The sequence below is a fragment of the Neodiprion pinetum genome, chromosome 6 (assembly GCF_021155775.2).
Source record: "Neodiprion pinetum isolate iyNeoPine1 chromosome 6, iyNeoPine1.2, whole genome shotgun sequence".
Classification (NCBI taxonomy): domain Eukaryota; kingdom Metazoa; phylum Arthropoda; class Insecta; order Hymenoptera; family Diprionidae; genus Neodiprion; species Neodiprion pinetum.
The window spans coordinates 26,927,867-26,944,492 of NC_060237.1; the positions used below are offsets into that span (position 1 = coordinate 26,927,867).

The 16,626-nt window shown below is 40.0% G+C and overlaps 1 protein-coding gene across 10 annotated transcripts in view; it reads right to left on the reverse strand.

Moving 5' to 3' along the window:
• The window catches only part of pyd (zonula occludens-like protein polychaetoid), a 74,512-nt gene that overhangs the window by 24,279 nt on the left and 33,607 nt on the right, over positions 1-16,626 (reverse strand). The window contains exons 1-2 of one of the 10 annotated variants that reach the window (XM_046632380.2): positions 5,004-5,306; positions 331-773 (exon numbers count right to left, since the gene is read on the reverse strand). The exons of the other annotated variants lie outside the window; for them this stretch is intronic. Of the exons in view, the coding sequence (XP_046488336.1) occupies positions 331-372 (42 nt within the window). The 5' untranslated portion in view covers positions 373-773; positions 5,004-5,306. Of the gene's footprint in view, positions 1-330; positions 774-5,003; positions 5,307-16,626 lie in introns of those variants that run through there. 10 annotated transcript variants of the gene reach the window in all.

Below are 16,626 nucleotides of genomic sequence, written 5' to 3' on the forward strand. Positions count from 1 at the left end.
TGGAAATTTGTGATATTATTTGATTGAAAAATGGAAGAGAAGAAAAAGAAGAACATCGACGAACCTGACGATGATACCGAACTGCCGATTATTAATGACAGTGGTAATTAACGATATTAGTAGTTAACGAACATCGTTGCAAAATGGTAATCGAAAGCCGTGTGTAAACGTTAAATTCAATTATTCATTTTTTGTTAATCATCGTGAGAATTAATTGAATCGAGGTATAAATATTTAAAAAACAATCACACGGCTTCAACATCCTTAATTATGAAGGCAGTATGATAAGCGGAGGAAAAAATCAAAATTTTTTACAATATTTATTCTTACCAAATATTCTTTCTGGGCAACTTCGTTGTAGTCGATCCGCATGACAATATTTACGCAAAACGAACAGATGAACGGGATGACGAATGAATCGGTTCCAGATCAGGTCACATGTTAATCACTTCTTGGTTTGACGAATAACGATCAACTTATTTGGTTCCAAGTTATTTGTAACTGTTTTTTTTTTTTTTTTTTTAAATATTTATAAATATCACGATTTTGCACAATTCAATTAAATACCCACTCCTCGCGCGGTCGTTAAAATAGCACGACTATCGGAAGAGTGCGGCCAGTTCATTTGAGTGCACAACGTTACGGTACAATTAAATTCTCGGTAGAATTAGCAGCACCGTCGAAAAGTTTAAACGATTTAAACTTGACCGTGCCCTCTGTGGTATTGCAGTAATTCCTACACACACACACAGACGTATGTGTATTTAGTATACCTAGAAAAAGAACCAAGTTACTGAAGAATTTTTATGGCGTTGAAAACCATCGATAGGAACACTAGATAATTTATGATGCACTGTATCAGAATCGAACGAAACAACGGAAATGAATTTTCACTTGGAGAAACTTTCCAACTCGATTCAAGCTGTGAAATTTTTCCAGTTAATCACTCGAGTGGGATTGGTCAATTGTACCGTTGCCTAAGCACCTAATAACGACAACGATGAGCAAATTGCAAGAATTTTAATCGGATGAGTCAAGCGAGACGGGAATTGAGCAACGTCTGGTGTAAGCATAAAGAAATTGATAAAGAGGGTCTTCTGCAGGGCAGACAGACGAATGACCGACAGATGGAGAAACAGACAAACGGAAGAAGAAGAAGAAGATGCAACGAAATAGGCGCCAAGCCGGCCAATTGCAAAGTCTCGACGCAGCATCTCAAAGCTGCGCTTCTCTTATCCGCGCCGGTTTGCAGCACGTTTCGTTGGCACAATGATCGAGCAATTTATTTAACTCCGACCAATTAAGGCTGATTACGTTCATTAAAAATAGGCCAACAAATGCGTTGTGTAAAAAGTGACGTGATGAGGACGATCGTCATCGTTATTGTTATTATTATTATGACATAAACGCGCGCTGTCCGAGTCTTTAATAACGTTGTTCATGCAAACATTTTGCAGCGGCAATATCAAGAGGAATCGTTATTGCCATTTTTTTCCGTCTCATATTTCACCCGTTATTATCAAATACTCAGTGTACTTTAAACTAGTAATATATTATCGTACAGTCACTAGGAAGAATTATATTAATGCAAAACTAAACGTCTCTGAAATAGAATAAAAGCATAAAAGGACGCGGGTTAATTAACCGCATCTTATTAAAATTTACGTACATAGCTGTGTCTACGCGGTACGCGATCATAACTCTTCTAGCCAATTTTCTATTCATAATTATTTATAAATATATACGTGTATATATATACATATATATATAGATAAAAAGCAAACGACGGCGCCACAACTTTCCAACAGTTTTAGACAAATCGTGGCGCGATGCAAATTACCTATACTTAAACGCAGTGATATTCGGTTGAAGTTTAATGAGAAAGAATATTATTCTTGAAGAAAAATTCTTTCCACCTCATGTACTGCGTAAGAAATGTAGGGTCGATGTAAAGAAAATCGTACCGCAACCCAAGATTATACTTCCTCTCAATTTGAACTGAAAGATCGTGGGAATATTGAAAAAAATTTCGAACCAAATGATGTGATCAAAGATGATTAATTATCTTTAAGCAATTAATCAGTGATGGGAGAAAAAAAAAATTACCATTAGGTACATCCAAATAAGGCTTATGCAGGGCATGGAGAAAACTCGTATTATAACGCGTAACGTATAATATTTTATCCAAGTTTATGATGGGATTAATTTGTTGCCGCGATAAAAAAAAAAAAAAAACGGCCTTGAGTGATTTACAGTAACTATTGATCCGACTAATTGGCATATTAGTGGGTGTTAATTACGTCGCAGAGTGAAATAATAATATTTTATCATAAGTAGCCGGAGATTTGTACATTCAATTGAAAAGATATCCATGCGTGAAAATTCATGTCAATTCGTTATGCATCGTGTATATTTGTTACTATAGTCGCGCGTTAGAACAACCTTCAAAGAAGGTCGCGCAGCCATGCCTGATCGTGTGCAATACCTGCGGGTATAAAAGGTCTGCCTGCCACCTACGCGTAGGTGTAATATCAGAAACGAGAGGGATAAAAAATGTTGTTCATAACTTCTGTTGCAGGTGAGAGAAGCTGATAATATTTACAACGCGTATCTGTTATACCTACGCGCCTCTGTTGTATATTGTATAAAACTTTCGAAGGCTGCGAAGCCCTCGAGCATTCGAAAAATTCGTGGGCCGCCCGCGCCTGATTCATGCTGATCTCCGTTAATCCTAGCTCATTAGTTGAGCAATGCCACCCGCAGGGCAAAGATTGACGCCAAATAAATTCGACACTCCATCGGTCGAGCCGCGATTTATAACATTTGAAAAATATCGATAATAATAAACACAAGCAATGGGAAAAAAAAAGGGAAGAGAATACCAAGAAGATGGAGAAGAACGATTTTTACCTTCTCTAAATCGAGAGTTTTTCTCCTATCGCTAAGCAATACCGTAAAATCTTTTGAAATACACGTTACGATCATAAGACATTTCAGATTGTTTAAAAATCGGCTGAATTTCTTCGATTTAACAGCTCTCCCACGAATTAAAACGCTTTTGTTATCATTTTTTAACTTGCCGTGAATAATTTTCCAACCCCAGCGGCGATTTTTTTAACCTAAATACCACACAAGGTTCAGAATTTCCTGTATGTTATAGATATGTGGACGTATAAAGAGAATCCGTCAAACCGGTGGCGCCATATAATTAATTTATTGTGTAAGCAGCGACTGAGTCTGAGTGTTGCGAGCCGGAGGTCGATGAATGCGGAGCATACGAGATACACGCATTATACAAGTATATAATTAACTCAACGTTCTCTTCGTACGTCTGACTCTTTCTCTTTCTAGCGAATGAATAATTAAGGAATAGAAGTTAATTGATAATGTAGCGCAGCGTAACGATACAAGTCGCGCGTAACAATCTATGGGCGAAACCGTTGGTTCGGACGGCGAGAAAAAAAGAAATGGATACCGAGATACGAAGATGAAAAAAAGAAGAAGGAGAGGAAAAGTCGCACAACAGTTGTTCGAGAACTAAAATAGGATAACAGCCATGATGAGGGTACAAAACGAAGCCAGGTGAAATCGCAACGGCCGGCGTGTGCCAAGCGAATTGATATGGTGAAAAAGAGGAGGACCGATGATGGATGGATCGTGGATGAGCCAGACGCCTACACGGCCCATCCTAAATATCACAAGATTTCCCATTAGCATAATTCTCACTGGTGTAATAAAGCTGTGAATGACTCTTTCGGCATTCACTCGACACCCACGATGATTTTTGTTTACTGAAAAGTTATTATATTATACAAACACACGCGTGTTTATACCTAGGATATACAGTCGCTGTAGACAATCATCCGTGAGATTGATCGCTGTCATATTTAACTTTTAATTAACGATCATCCTCTTTAAACTTGTCGCGTTGTAAAAGTTAATTTGAAAATATGCAGACGCTTTCGGGTCAAAGAGAAATTATGCCTAGCTCGGAGGTTACGCGTAGGTTGTTCGTATAATCAAAAACGCAGTAGCATTAGTATTATAATAACGCGTGCATGAATTATAAATACCGTTAAATAAGTATCTAACATTCATCAATTTTTTCTTCACGTTCTTACAATTAGAGAAATATTCGTCAGTTAATTTTCCAGTTTTCACAAATCTTCCGATCCCGTCAACCGTCAATTTAGACAATCACGTTTCACACACCTTCGTTATTATTATACATACGTAAAGATCTTCGAAAAGGCAATCTAGCTACAGGATAAATTTATAAACAAATAACCGTCGATGCACAGCAGCAAAAATAAACTCGAATGAGATAAGGAAGCAAGCAAGGGATGAAAGGATAAAAGTAGAGAAAATCGTCACGTACATAAACGATGCCAAAAACGATATTCTGCACGAGGAGCATCAAGAATTTCGCGAAAGATTCAGCAATATTTTACCCCTACCGTACGAATTCAGTTAAAGAATAACAAACAAGCAAAGAAGCTGTCGCATAATTTCCTCACCCTTTAATTTGGCAAAATTTTTTCTAACCACACAGCTTGAATGAAGAGAAAAATCTTTCCACTGACAAATACTATAAATAACTGATAAGAATTTATGATCCAGAAAAAAATTGCCCTCTCAATAAACGATGTTTCAATTGCAACAAACAATCGCGTAAGCAAAGGTCATTTTTTCATCAGCATGATGCAATAATACTGCAAGGGGGGGGGGGGGGGGTTCCGTCTGCTGCCGTGAATCATACCTCCGTTAAAACTGTACATATACCGGAAACAATTTCCTTCTGTCACGCTTTTGCAAATTTTGTATACATTACGTACCTATATATGTACAACAGTTATTATATGTACACGCCGCGTTATAATTTTACGTAATAACGCGAGCGTTTTATGACCAGGAAACGATAATCAATACCAACGAGCTAAACAGATTGAATAAAGTTTTGCAGTGTAAAGCCGCGGGTAGTTTACGCGTGGATAATAAATTACCTTATCACCCAACCGAAACTTTACTTTTCACAGCGCAGGGATTTAACAACTCGCACAATTTTTCTTTCCGTAATTTACATTTTTTTATTTAACTTCTCAATTTAACTCATTTGTTTGTTGTTTGAAAAAAATAAAAAAAATAAAAAAAATGCTGTCCAATTTTTACCATCGCAAAGAAAATCAATGAGGATGTTTTGCATGAAATTTTTTAACCACTCAACGTCACTTTTTTTTTGTCATCAAGCACGTGGCGCCGGGAATAAGGAGCCCGCTATACCGAACCGTTCGCTTCGGTGGCTCGAGAGAGACTGAGACTACTGGGAAGTAGAAACGACCGACAGGCGGTACCCTGGTCAGACAACGCGTGTCGAGTAGATGAGGACTCCTCTTGCACTCCGGGTCTCCGTTTCGATTCGATTCGATTCTCAAGTACAAACGGCACGGTTGACCGATTTTTAAAAAGCTGCAAATCACTGACGAGCTACGTTAGCGTTTATTCGAATAGAAATTCGATAGCCTTCGGCTCGTTTCCGGGTAAGAATAATACCTGTTTGCAAAAATGCACTAGTAATAGAGAGAAAAACCGCGAGTTGACTGTTTGGCAGAATAGTTGTTAAAGTAAGAACGGCAATTTTATTTAAACGAAATGTAGTACAATTTCATAAATACCGGAAAAAGTTAATTTTTTTTTTCGGTATATGTATAATAAGTAACTTGCACAAGTTGTCGCACCATAAACAGCGGCTAGTGTTGCTAAAGAGGCTGGAATCTTCGTTTATAAACGACCGATTATCATATTCGGTATAAGAAAGAAAAAAAAAGAAAAATTGCGCAAACATTCCGGTGATGGTTGTATCATATAAGTTATACAATTTTGCGCACCGCGTGTATTTTATGTTATATACATGGTAAAAGGCGAGAGATTGATCGTTGGCTAGATTTCAACGATGTAACGCGTCTCTCGGTCCTTGACAGTTGGCACTGAGTCACAAGGCTCGAGAGTTCAGAAGAAGAATAATATAAGAACAAGAAGACAATGGAGCGTGGGCGGGAATTTCACCAAATCTTTCAAACTGTACGTAACATACATATTACAAAATTACAATCGGTTAGTTGCCTACAGGCGATGTGACTCCGCAGGAATCCTCGTTTGCGCGTGCATCTTCAACATCTTCGCAACTGGCGTAAATGGGCGTTGGCAAACGTCAAATGACAGTGAAAATGTCAGGGTGGCCGTAAAAATTGAAAACTTGCAAGTCGTACAAACGGTGAATAAATTTCACCTTCTCATGATTCGAGACACCGTACAACCGTCAATATATAATCGGTCCAATATCGACGCAATCGCTTGCGACGTGGTTTTCAAAGTTTGCAAAAATTATAATACGATAGAACATTCGATCTCATTGAGAAATATTACGATTACACAATACTGTATAATAACGAGGCACAACGTTTCCTATCACTTGAGCTTCGTTTCCGGAATTCCACGATGCATTTATGCTGTGATTCGTTGAAAGGAGTTGTCGCTGAGCCACGAAGCAAGAAAGAAAGAAAGAAAGAAAGCGAGAGAAGGACAAAAATACCACAAGTTGAACATGCCGAGGTAGCGCTGCACCTTATTACACCCATTCCTCGAATTGGTATTCCTCGGAGGATAGATGAGCTAGCCTGTTAAGCCCGTCTTAGGGTCTTGACAGTCCTACACGCGTGGTCTTTCACTTTGGGCTTAAAGACGATCTAACGAATGAACGCATGTGCCGTAGGTGGTGTAAGGAGTACACCGACATGTAAATAGCCGGTACGTGAACAGATTTGCGAATGACGTGAGAGTTCACCGTCGTCACGAGTTTTCATGACCGCAATGAAAGCCGCGTTGTGCGTTGCGGCCAAAGACGCTGCGTCATTTGTCTACCCATTTCCGAATTTTATGCGATAGTAGGTACCTGCACACCGGTCCGAGATACGGCACAGTTTGGGTACCAAGTGTTCTATCTTGGCCTGGTATTTCCTCGATTCCGGATGCCGTTATCGTGCCATTGCTGAATTTCATCATTGGCCAACGGTCTGTAATTCGTGGATGGCTTTCCAGTTCCCAGTCCATATCAAAATTAAATTAAAATCCTATCCGAACGGTGAAATATATCCAGGTCCTAAACTGCGGTCTTCGCGGGATCAGAAGAGATGGTCTCATGATATGTTAATATACCGAGTGTATCTCCGGTGACGATCGGAATTTCTTTAAACGCATACGTATCATGTATAAATATATCTATACACGTGTACACATATAATGAACCTGTAACCCGTGATGCAGGTTCCGCAACGATTCCTCAAGCATATACACACATGTATAATCGCCACAGCGGCGCGTCATCGGTTTGCGGAATATTTGTAATATGCAGAATAGGATTTCCTGCAATTTAACCGTTGTTATTATAATACGATTTTTTTTTTTTTTTTTAACTTTCATTCTTTCCCGCTTGCTTCCTTTCTTTGTTTCTTTACGTATCAATATCTTATTTCATTTACTCCTATACACAAGCTACAGGCGTTTTTGGTGCCGCTTATGGATATGGTAGGTATACGTAGTAATGGCGACAGGTATCAGTCAGTGGTCAGGAAAAATAAAACCTGAACGAATTCGAACGAGGTGAGGCTTTATCAGCTTCCGGTCGCCGCGACGAGACTGCCGCACCTACGCATTCCTGATGTAATAACACCGAGAAAAAAAAAGAGGGGGGCAAAAAAAAAAAAAAAGGAGAAGAAAAAGTTGGCGAATCAAGTTTGCCATCGCAGTTATACGCGTTTCGCTCAAAGTTGATCGGTCGAATTTCGAATATCGCGGAGTAAGGAACGTACAGAGACCATATTATTATGAACCATGAGCTTGGGAGATAAAGATTTGAATTATTAGTAGAAGCGCCAGTTTAAAACAGTTTCGTATAACTATCAGGCGACTCTGTAGGTAATATGACTGCAAAGTATGTTTTCATGTTCTTTCGAGAAAGACATAGTGCACGACGTCTTTACGCCGTCTTCGAAACTCTTAGAGAGCGACGTGAAAGCTCGTATAAATTGTAAAGAAGATTAATATGCGAGTATGAAGAAGCTTTTCTAGCTTCGAAAAATCATGTGGATAACACAAAAGTGCTTTCTTTGTACATATTTGATGCCAATTTAAAGGTGAAATTGTACAACCGGTACCAAAAATTGTGATTCTCCGTAAACAAGAATTCCAATGAATATCCATACGCAATAGGAAATAGACACTTGAACCGGAAGTCAACACGCACGCGAGTTCAATCTCGATTTACCATCGGAAATCTAATGTCCGGACAAACTTACAGCCTTCGCCATCATCCGGTCAAGTGGTCGAAAGGTTTATAGCCGTTAAATACCGGTTGGTTCCTAAAGTTCGTGAAATAGGTGAAAAATAAAAAAAAAATTTCAAGTTCATCGAATTCCAACGCCTGTGAACAGATGACAAAAAGCAAAATAAAAGTGAATAAAATTGAGAGAAATTTTTAGTTCCGGTTAACGCTCAATCCTCAACTGTTTTCATTTTTTACCACAATCGAAAAATACAGTTCTACGATATTCAAATCGGTTTTTTTAACGATACCTGTTTTACTCAATTTTTCTAGCTACTGCAACAAATGAAATTTTTCTCAGGGCGAAAACTCGCAGCATACGTCACGTGCACGTACGATATCATTATAATCTGCTACACCATGGCGCTAATTATTGCGACAGTTCGGTTACGTTTTGCCGGGTTATAAATACCAGACAAATTACACCTGCGGCCGGTCAATTATGAATTACGTGTAGCCGGTATGTTATAGTTACGATGAAGTGAGCGGCAGAGTGAATGCGTATGTGCACAAGGTGCGCTTGGAACACGGACTCACCGAGTTCAATCCTTACAGTCACTGCCATGCTGAGAAGTTAAATTATTTAGATCAATATGGCAAATGCGAAACGCATACGCGGTGAGTCCGCACGAGCTTTCGATTCGATAACCGGTAGATACGAGATGCCGGAATCGTCTGCAGGTTCGACGAAAATAAATACAAAAGAATATACCTGGTCTACTCTTTTCTCTTTTTCACCACGCGTGGAAGGCGAGGACACACGTTGATTGACTCTCCGAGCGTGCAGGTAGCAACGATCACTGGTGGATGGACAGGCTCAGCTTCCATTAACCCGAACAGTTATCAGTCGTTGTTATATTGCAGCGAGACTTCGTCGCCGCCATTGCAACTTTACGTATATGTATAGAGATGGATCGGTATGGTACACCTTCATACACTCGCCGCTCGGAATGGTTTTGTGATAATTAAGTTTTGATTTATGTCTGCACCGTTTGTACACCTTCGGCATCTGTGTACATACAACTTACATGGACACACACACCGAGGGACCAAGATGGGGCACGACCGGACGGGGCCGATACTAACCAGCTTCCAAGCCTATCCTCGGTTTACGGCTCGGAACGATGCGGGACAGTTTTGAAAAAGGTTCGAGAGAAAAAACATACGAGGAAAGAAAGAGAAGAAGAATACATTTCCTCCGCGCCTCAGGTTACTCGCGATTTTTTGCCAAACGGAAATTCACCGCAATCCGTTAAAAAGTTTACCTCTCTCGCCGTTTTCCAACCATAGCACCATTTTGGTATTTTTGCATTGATCGAATAATTTCAGTATGATAAAATTCACCGCAAAGCCAAATAGTATTCAAGTAATCGTGTGGGCGAAAAAATTATACCGTCAATTGAAGTGCTAGGTAGATAAAAAAAAAAAATGTTTTTTAAATCACAAATCTGATCCCAATGCAAATGAACAAAAAATAACCGCACCTCCTGTAGAGGACTGCGTTTCTTTTCCGCATGCCCGCCGAAGAGAGACTAATATGGATCTTGCGATGTTAACGTATCAGGTCGATCAACTGCCGGCCCGGGTAATCCGACATCAAAACTCCCCAGGACAACTCGTCCAGACTTGAATTACGCACGAGTTGTACAACACAGAGATCCATCTCCGTTTGACAACGTAAAGAAGCTTCACCTGCAGTGAAACTACCTTACTTGTCACCGTGCACGAGTATACACAGTACAGTGCCGCACTTCACCCAGATGTTCCTCCACTCCCATGGGCCATTAACAGTACAGACAAGTACACTCGGTGTATCGGAATGCGAACACCTCGAATTGAAAAGCTCTCGAAACTCCCGCAGCTGCGTGGTGGTCTGAATCGAAAAATGTGAGAGCTGCTGATGAAGCCATGAACGGACGAGTCTTACGGGAAAATACCATAAGTGATTTCACGAACTGTGTACACGAGGGAAAACAAGAAGTTTATCAAATTCCTGGCTCGTTTATCCGCAGATCTCAGATACCTGGTGTACGTGTGTACATCTCTACTCTGTAATCCTGGTTCTCACAGTTTGTCAATGATAGGTAGGTGTGTACGTAGTTGCCGCTACCGCATGTGCATCACTGGGTTTTACACATCTATTATCCAACGCACACGTAGGACTGCCATACTCCTGTTGGTAGGTAGGTACGTAACTAGAGGTGAGCACGACGAGCACCTATAAGTTTTCCGTATAGCCTGATCATCCGCCACCGGGTGTTGTTCACGATGCCCTTCTTCTACAATCTTTGTATGTACCTACGTTGGAAGAAGATTGCTGCATGAACTCGGAGTTGGTTGTGGAGGTACGTAGCGAGCCGCGTAACGATGGATGCTACTTAATTCTACGTTGCCACCACAAAGATTACCTATCGCTGGCTTTCTACCCATGCGTTTCCCACCCTTTTTCTTGCTCTTTGCTGCCGCTGCTGCTGCTGCATCTTTATAACGTCTTCGTTCGATACGTTAAGAGGGTAATTCATTTCGTTTAATCGTCCAATTAATTCAGTTTTACTTCAATTACTATACAATTTGGTTTTTAGTGTTCTTACTACGTGTACATTTTTATTCTCTTTCATTGTTGATTATTTGAAAATTCTTCTTCTTCTTCGTTTTGGAGTAAAAATACGAGTATCTTTAAAGGGAGAGACGTGCATGTACGGTAGGCATGCATGATTATAGAAAGTAAATGCTCTCGGGACGACACCGTGTAAACATCCTGCAGCGCGTTCAATTGGAAATACCGTAGATATATGTATGTATGCATGCCTAAAAACCAACCGAGAATAAACATCGCTAAAGAAATTCCACTACCGCCATTCTGCCTTACGTTTCTTTCATTTTTTTTTTTCTTCCTCTTTTCTTTTCAGCAGGTGTTACGTGCAGGTATGTCAACATAACAGAGCATACGAATATTAAACATTACACGATGTCAAATACCATACTACAACTAGCTGTTCCCAATTCCGTATACGATGTTATACCACGCGGTGTCTGTTATACCAGATTTTTATTTTTATTTCTGTTTTTGCTCCGCATGAAAAATTCATTCAGTTATCAATTCTCGAAGTTCAAACTCCTCTGACATTTGAAATACTTGAAATTAATTTTGCCGAGCCGATCACACATGAATATTTTTATTTTCCGTTTCCGAGATAGAATTTAAACAAAAAGGATGTATAAATTTGCGTGTAAATCGGAGCAGAAGAAAAACCTCCTTGATGAGATGAGGTATGGATGTATTGCTAGAAAGGCGTTTCGCAACCGGATGAACGACCGAGCGAACGATGTCTTTTAATGGTATGTCAGTTGAATATCGATGACACGCGTTGTCGTCACCTTTGAAAGCCTCGGACTGACTCTCGCAGAGCGAAACGATGAGACGCGACGAAGTTCTTTAATCGATTACTCTCGACGACACGTTTAGGTTATACTCTCTGGGTAGGTAATCGAGTCGTCAACGAATCATATTTGTACATTCATGTCCGATGAAATGTTGGCACGTTTGCTCGGGGTGCGGTTCGTCACGTTTCAACTGTTTGAATATAAAATCAGGTCGGGAAAATAAAATTGACCAGTGCCACAGCTCAAACTGTTGTCTGACAATTAACTGATTTGAACAGAATAAAACGCAATCGAAGTACCTTCGGTTATACTTCGATACTGTTCAGCGCCACGTCACATCTTTGGCGTGAAGATGTAGCGACAATGGTGATGTTTTTTTTATTTTTTATTTTGTCCAATCATCAAACTTCCAAATCGTTAGCGTTATTGAATATGAAATAATCTGACAACTTTGCTTCACAAGAGAGAGAGCAGCAAAAAGCCGGATTAAGCTAAATAAGAGGTATTATGCGCTCATACGATTGAACTCGTCGCGATAGGCAGAAGTAGGTACGTGATTGCAAAGTGACATCAAAGGCACTTATGTCAGTTCGTCTCCTCTCGTAGTTTATACGCTATAAAATATAATCTTTTATCGCATGCAATCAACTCCAATCGTATACGAACTCCAACCCAACAACATTTGTCAGCAATCATACGATACAAAATAATTCACGGTCGTTGAGAATATCTGCCCGTCAACTTACCAGGATGAAGTACAACGATCGATTAGGTCGTTTTTAATCGATGAGATGATATGATTGTTGAATTATTTTCACGACTTACCTGAAACAAAAAAAAGAAGCGAACAATTGTTTACTGAATCGATACAGAGGAAATGATTCAGTCGATCAATTCCCAACTTCAGAAGCCTGCTTAATACAAAATGTACCACGGAGTTGTGTAACGAACTGCATGGAAGTTGCTCGCGCAGGTATATCATTCAAGAATAATAGCATAGGTTTGTGGAAAAAAACGACCGGACGCGATACGGAACTCTGCGTCTGTAAATGACAAGCATTTAAAAATCGGTACATTACGTAGGATACGCACTCTGAATGCGACGAGATCGTAAATTTGAATCGCGTATAATTCAAGGAAGTTTTCATAGTCATTGTGGTCGGAATGTCTCGATGCATGGGGACAACAATCATGCGTGAAACGGTAATTAATTACGGATAATTACCGTCGGTGCTCAGACATCCCGACAATGCGTGCTCCGCAATAAGTACTATTTTCGTCACATCGGAAGCGAGGTATAAAAAAAAAAACGAACGTGGGTAGGCACGAGTCGCAAAGGTGGGTGTAAGGAATGTCACGTTATCAAGGATCGAACATGCACACGTGGGAAGTGCACCTCCACCATCGATGCAGGCGAGTGTATGGGTGTTGGAAAACAGGTGAATTCCTCGACTCCAACGAGCATTCGGTTATCCTTATAATACGAAGCTTGTCGAGTTTCGTGGTGAAAATAAATGGAGCGTAAGTGAGTGGTGATGTGGCATTTTAGTCAACGTTAGTACCGGTGGAAACGGAGTTTGACGAAAGTCAGCGAGTTTCCCACGTGAAATTGCACGCCTATTGTGCTTCAATGGCGAATCCACGAGTTCGTGCAACGCAACGAACGCCTCCCATAAGCAACGAGTCACGACATCGAGCGATCGTATGGAGATAGGCAAAATGGTGAGTCTAGTGACTCCAGGTAGTCGGAGCATTTGCGTAATATCCCGGTCAAGAATCTTCAACGCAACGCGTGCATTGCTCGACAAGTTCCGTCGTGAGGTGAGAAATGAAATCAAGACCGGGTGCCACGTGACTCTTTAATTCGAGTTATATCCCCCTGGAATTGATCCGGTCGTTAATCCAACTCCTGGATTCTGCCTACGTTTTCATTTTGTAAAATGTAACCCCCCCGCCCCTTCCCCCTTTTTTTTTAACGCAGATTTTGTACAAGCGCACATTGAGTTCGTCGGACACGGAATCCGTGCTTCAGCAATTGGCACACGGACACTAGCGTGTAAAACGAGAAACGGTGTACTGAAAACGCGTGGTAAGTACGAAAGATGAGATGCGTTCGAAAGCAAAGTGAACGGACACTGAAAGAAGTACAGTGGAGGGGATCGACCAAGGAGACAAGGCCGTTGTGAGGTCATGCTTTAAAAGTAAGGCAGCCGAAGAACGGAGCTTGTCGACGCCAAATACCGAGGAACGTGAAGCAGAGAAGAATTTAACACGGGAGAATGGCGGCCGGTCAATGGAAAGAAGAAAAACAAATTTCGACAAGGCGATTTCGGTAGCCGGGTGAAAAAAGCTGGTACTGTTAATTTCCACGCGTGTTCCATGGCGTCTTCGTATTTGTACAAACAATCGTTTTGGAATTGGCCAAATTGATTCAAATCGTTTTTAATTATCGCGTTCTCCTGCGGTGACTTATATTGTTTGTATTTCAGGATAGTAAAAATTCGTTGAAATTATTCGTGTCGAACAAGTTTTAACGATGAATCACTCGTACGTACTCGGAGCGAAATGTGCGTGGGAAAATTTCGAGATACGTTTTTGCAAGTCTCCATTTTGCGCTAATCCTAACTGAGTGTTAATACGAAGAACACAATATTTGACGCGATTAGTTGAAAGTTGCAACTGAGGTGTCGATTACATCCGGTAGAAATTACAGGTTGTAATAATGGCATTAACGATATTATAAATACATCGAAACGCTGCGAGAGAATCGAAAAGTACACGTTGTACCAGGTCGTCTAAATTTTTTCACAACATCTAAGGTTTTTTCAAAAACTAAACAAGCATATTTCCAAGCAATACACGCAATAAATATAACAATATGTTCCGTACGTAGGTAGAAAAGAAATCACTTACTTTCTTTGAATCGATCTGTCCATACAAGGGATGCAAGATTAAGAAAAAAAACATGTAAGGTAGTGTCAATATTCCGTATATTGCTGAAATCTGAGTAACTAATTGACCAAAAAATAAAAATTTTCAGATTCGTTAGTAAAATTTCATGACATTTCACGGCATTTAAGCATTTACAGGTATTCTCAGGCCTTAGACACCCTGTGTACGTATACCCTTAAACGTTTACTCAGGATTAAACAGACGTCTGCATTACCGACTGTACTTTGCCTGAATCGAGGACATCGGTTGTTACGGCAGAATACGCGTCGCGTTGGTAAAAGCAGTCTGTGAGAACGGCTGCAGCTGCTTAGATCTAGCGGTATGTAATACTCGATCGAATCGGTAAATTCAGTTACCAGCCTAGGAAAAACCAGATTCACCTACCACGTTCAAATTTGTGCTTATCACACGCTGTTCGCGCAAATAGTGATTTGGTAAAATTTTGTTTTTACTCGGAAATGGTAATAAGAGATTAAAAATCGGTCTTACTTGCTGATTTAATTCGTAATTTGGATTGTACGTTTTAAAATTGAAAAAATCACATCATTAATATCTTTATTTAAGAAAAATGCGGCAGATCTCGTATTCCGCATTGCAATCACTGTTTACACGGTAAAGAAATAAATTCATCTTCGAATCAATATCACCTTACACAACGGCTGCAGAAGCAGAGTTACGTCAGGCCAAACTACCGCATTCTCGGTTCAATGTACCCCTATAAGTACGTACATGTATGCATGTAAACGGCTGCAGAAACGGGGATTGAATACGTAAGACGAAACCAAGAATCGCCTTATTGTTGTAACGACAATAGTATTCGGTCTGATGTACCTGCCGAGAATCGACTATAGAATACTACAGAGATCTCGAGTAGCGGAAACACAGATTATTATTATTATTATTATTATTATTATTATTATTATTATTATTATATTATGTGACACATTACACCGCCCGGCTTAACGTGTTACAACGTATGATAAATCGTTTCGATACACCGTTGAAAAAATCGTTATACATACGACGAATTCGTTCGTGAAACAATACACGTTGAAAGAAGAAGAGACACGTGAAATTCCTTTGACGCGATAAGAACTGACTTGTTTTGCAAAAAGCTCCGACATTCTTTCGCCATGGGAGAAGAGAGTAGAGAATTTTTTTATTTATATGTATAGAATATTGACAGTGTAAACGCAGTGATTATACCAATCGGAGTAAATCAATTTTCGTTCAAAATATGTGAGACCAAAATACACCCCAAGTTCTGAACCCGATGGCCTAGCCACACTTGCACAGCCTGCACCGGTTAGCAAATGCATAGATTATTAGACGCTGAAAGTATTTTAACGATCTCGATGATAAAAGGAACTGGGCGCAGCCGATCTGCCTGCCTGCCTGCCTGCCTGCTTGCTTGCTTGCTTGCCAGGCGCGTTGCACGATAAATCTAATAGGCAAAACAATTACTGAACGGTTTCCGCAAACGCTTATTATATCAGTACCGGTACTTTATTTTATGTGATATAACCCATGCGTTGTAAAGAATTTTAGATTGGAATATTAAACGAGGTTTATAGTAGCAACGAAACATTGAACAGAAGAAATTAATCGCTATTTTTGACAATTTCAAAATTACTTTTAAGAAGTGAAATTATCAAAGTATAAGCATGTTCTGATTTATTACGATTTCTCAAATTTATATCGAACACGTATAGTTACAATAACGTTACTGAATTAAACCTCACACAAGGATAGATGGTGAAGAATAACTTTGACCAGACGGATAAAACCTGATCGGTGACGGACAGTTTGACGAAAGAACTCAACATAATACGCATGATCAGATTTTCTGCAAGCTACGACACGATTTCCAGAGTTGTAGAAAAAGAAGAACAAGAAGAAGGGGAGAGAGACAA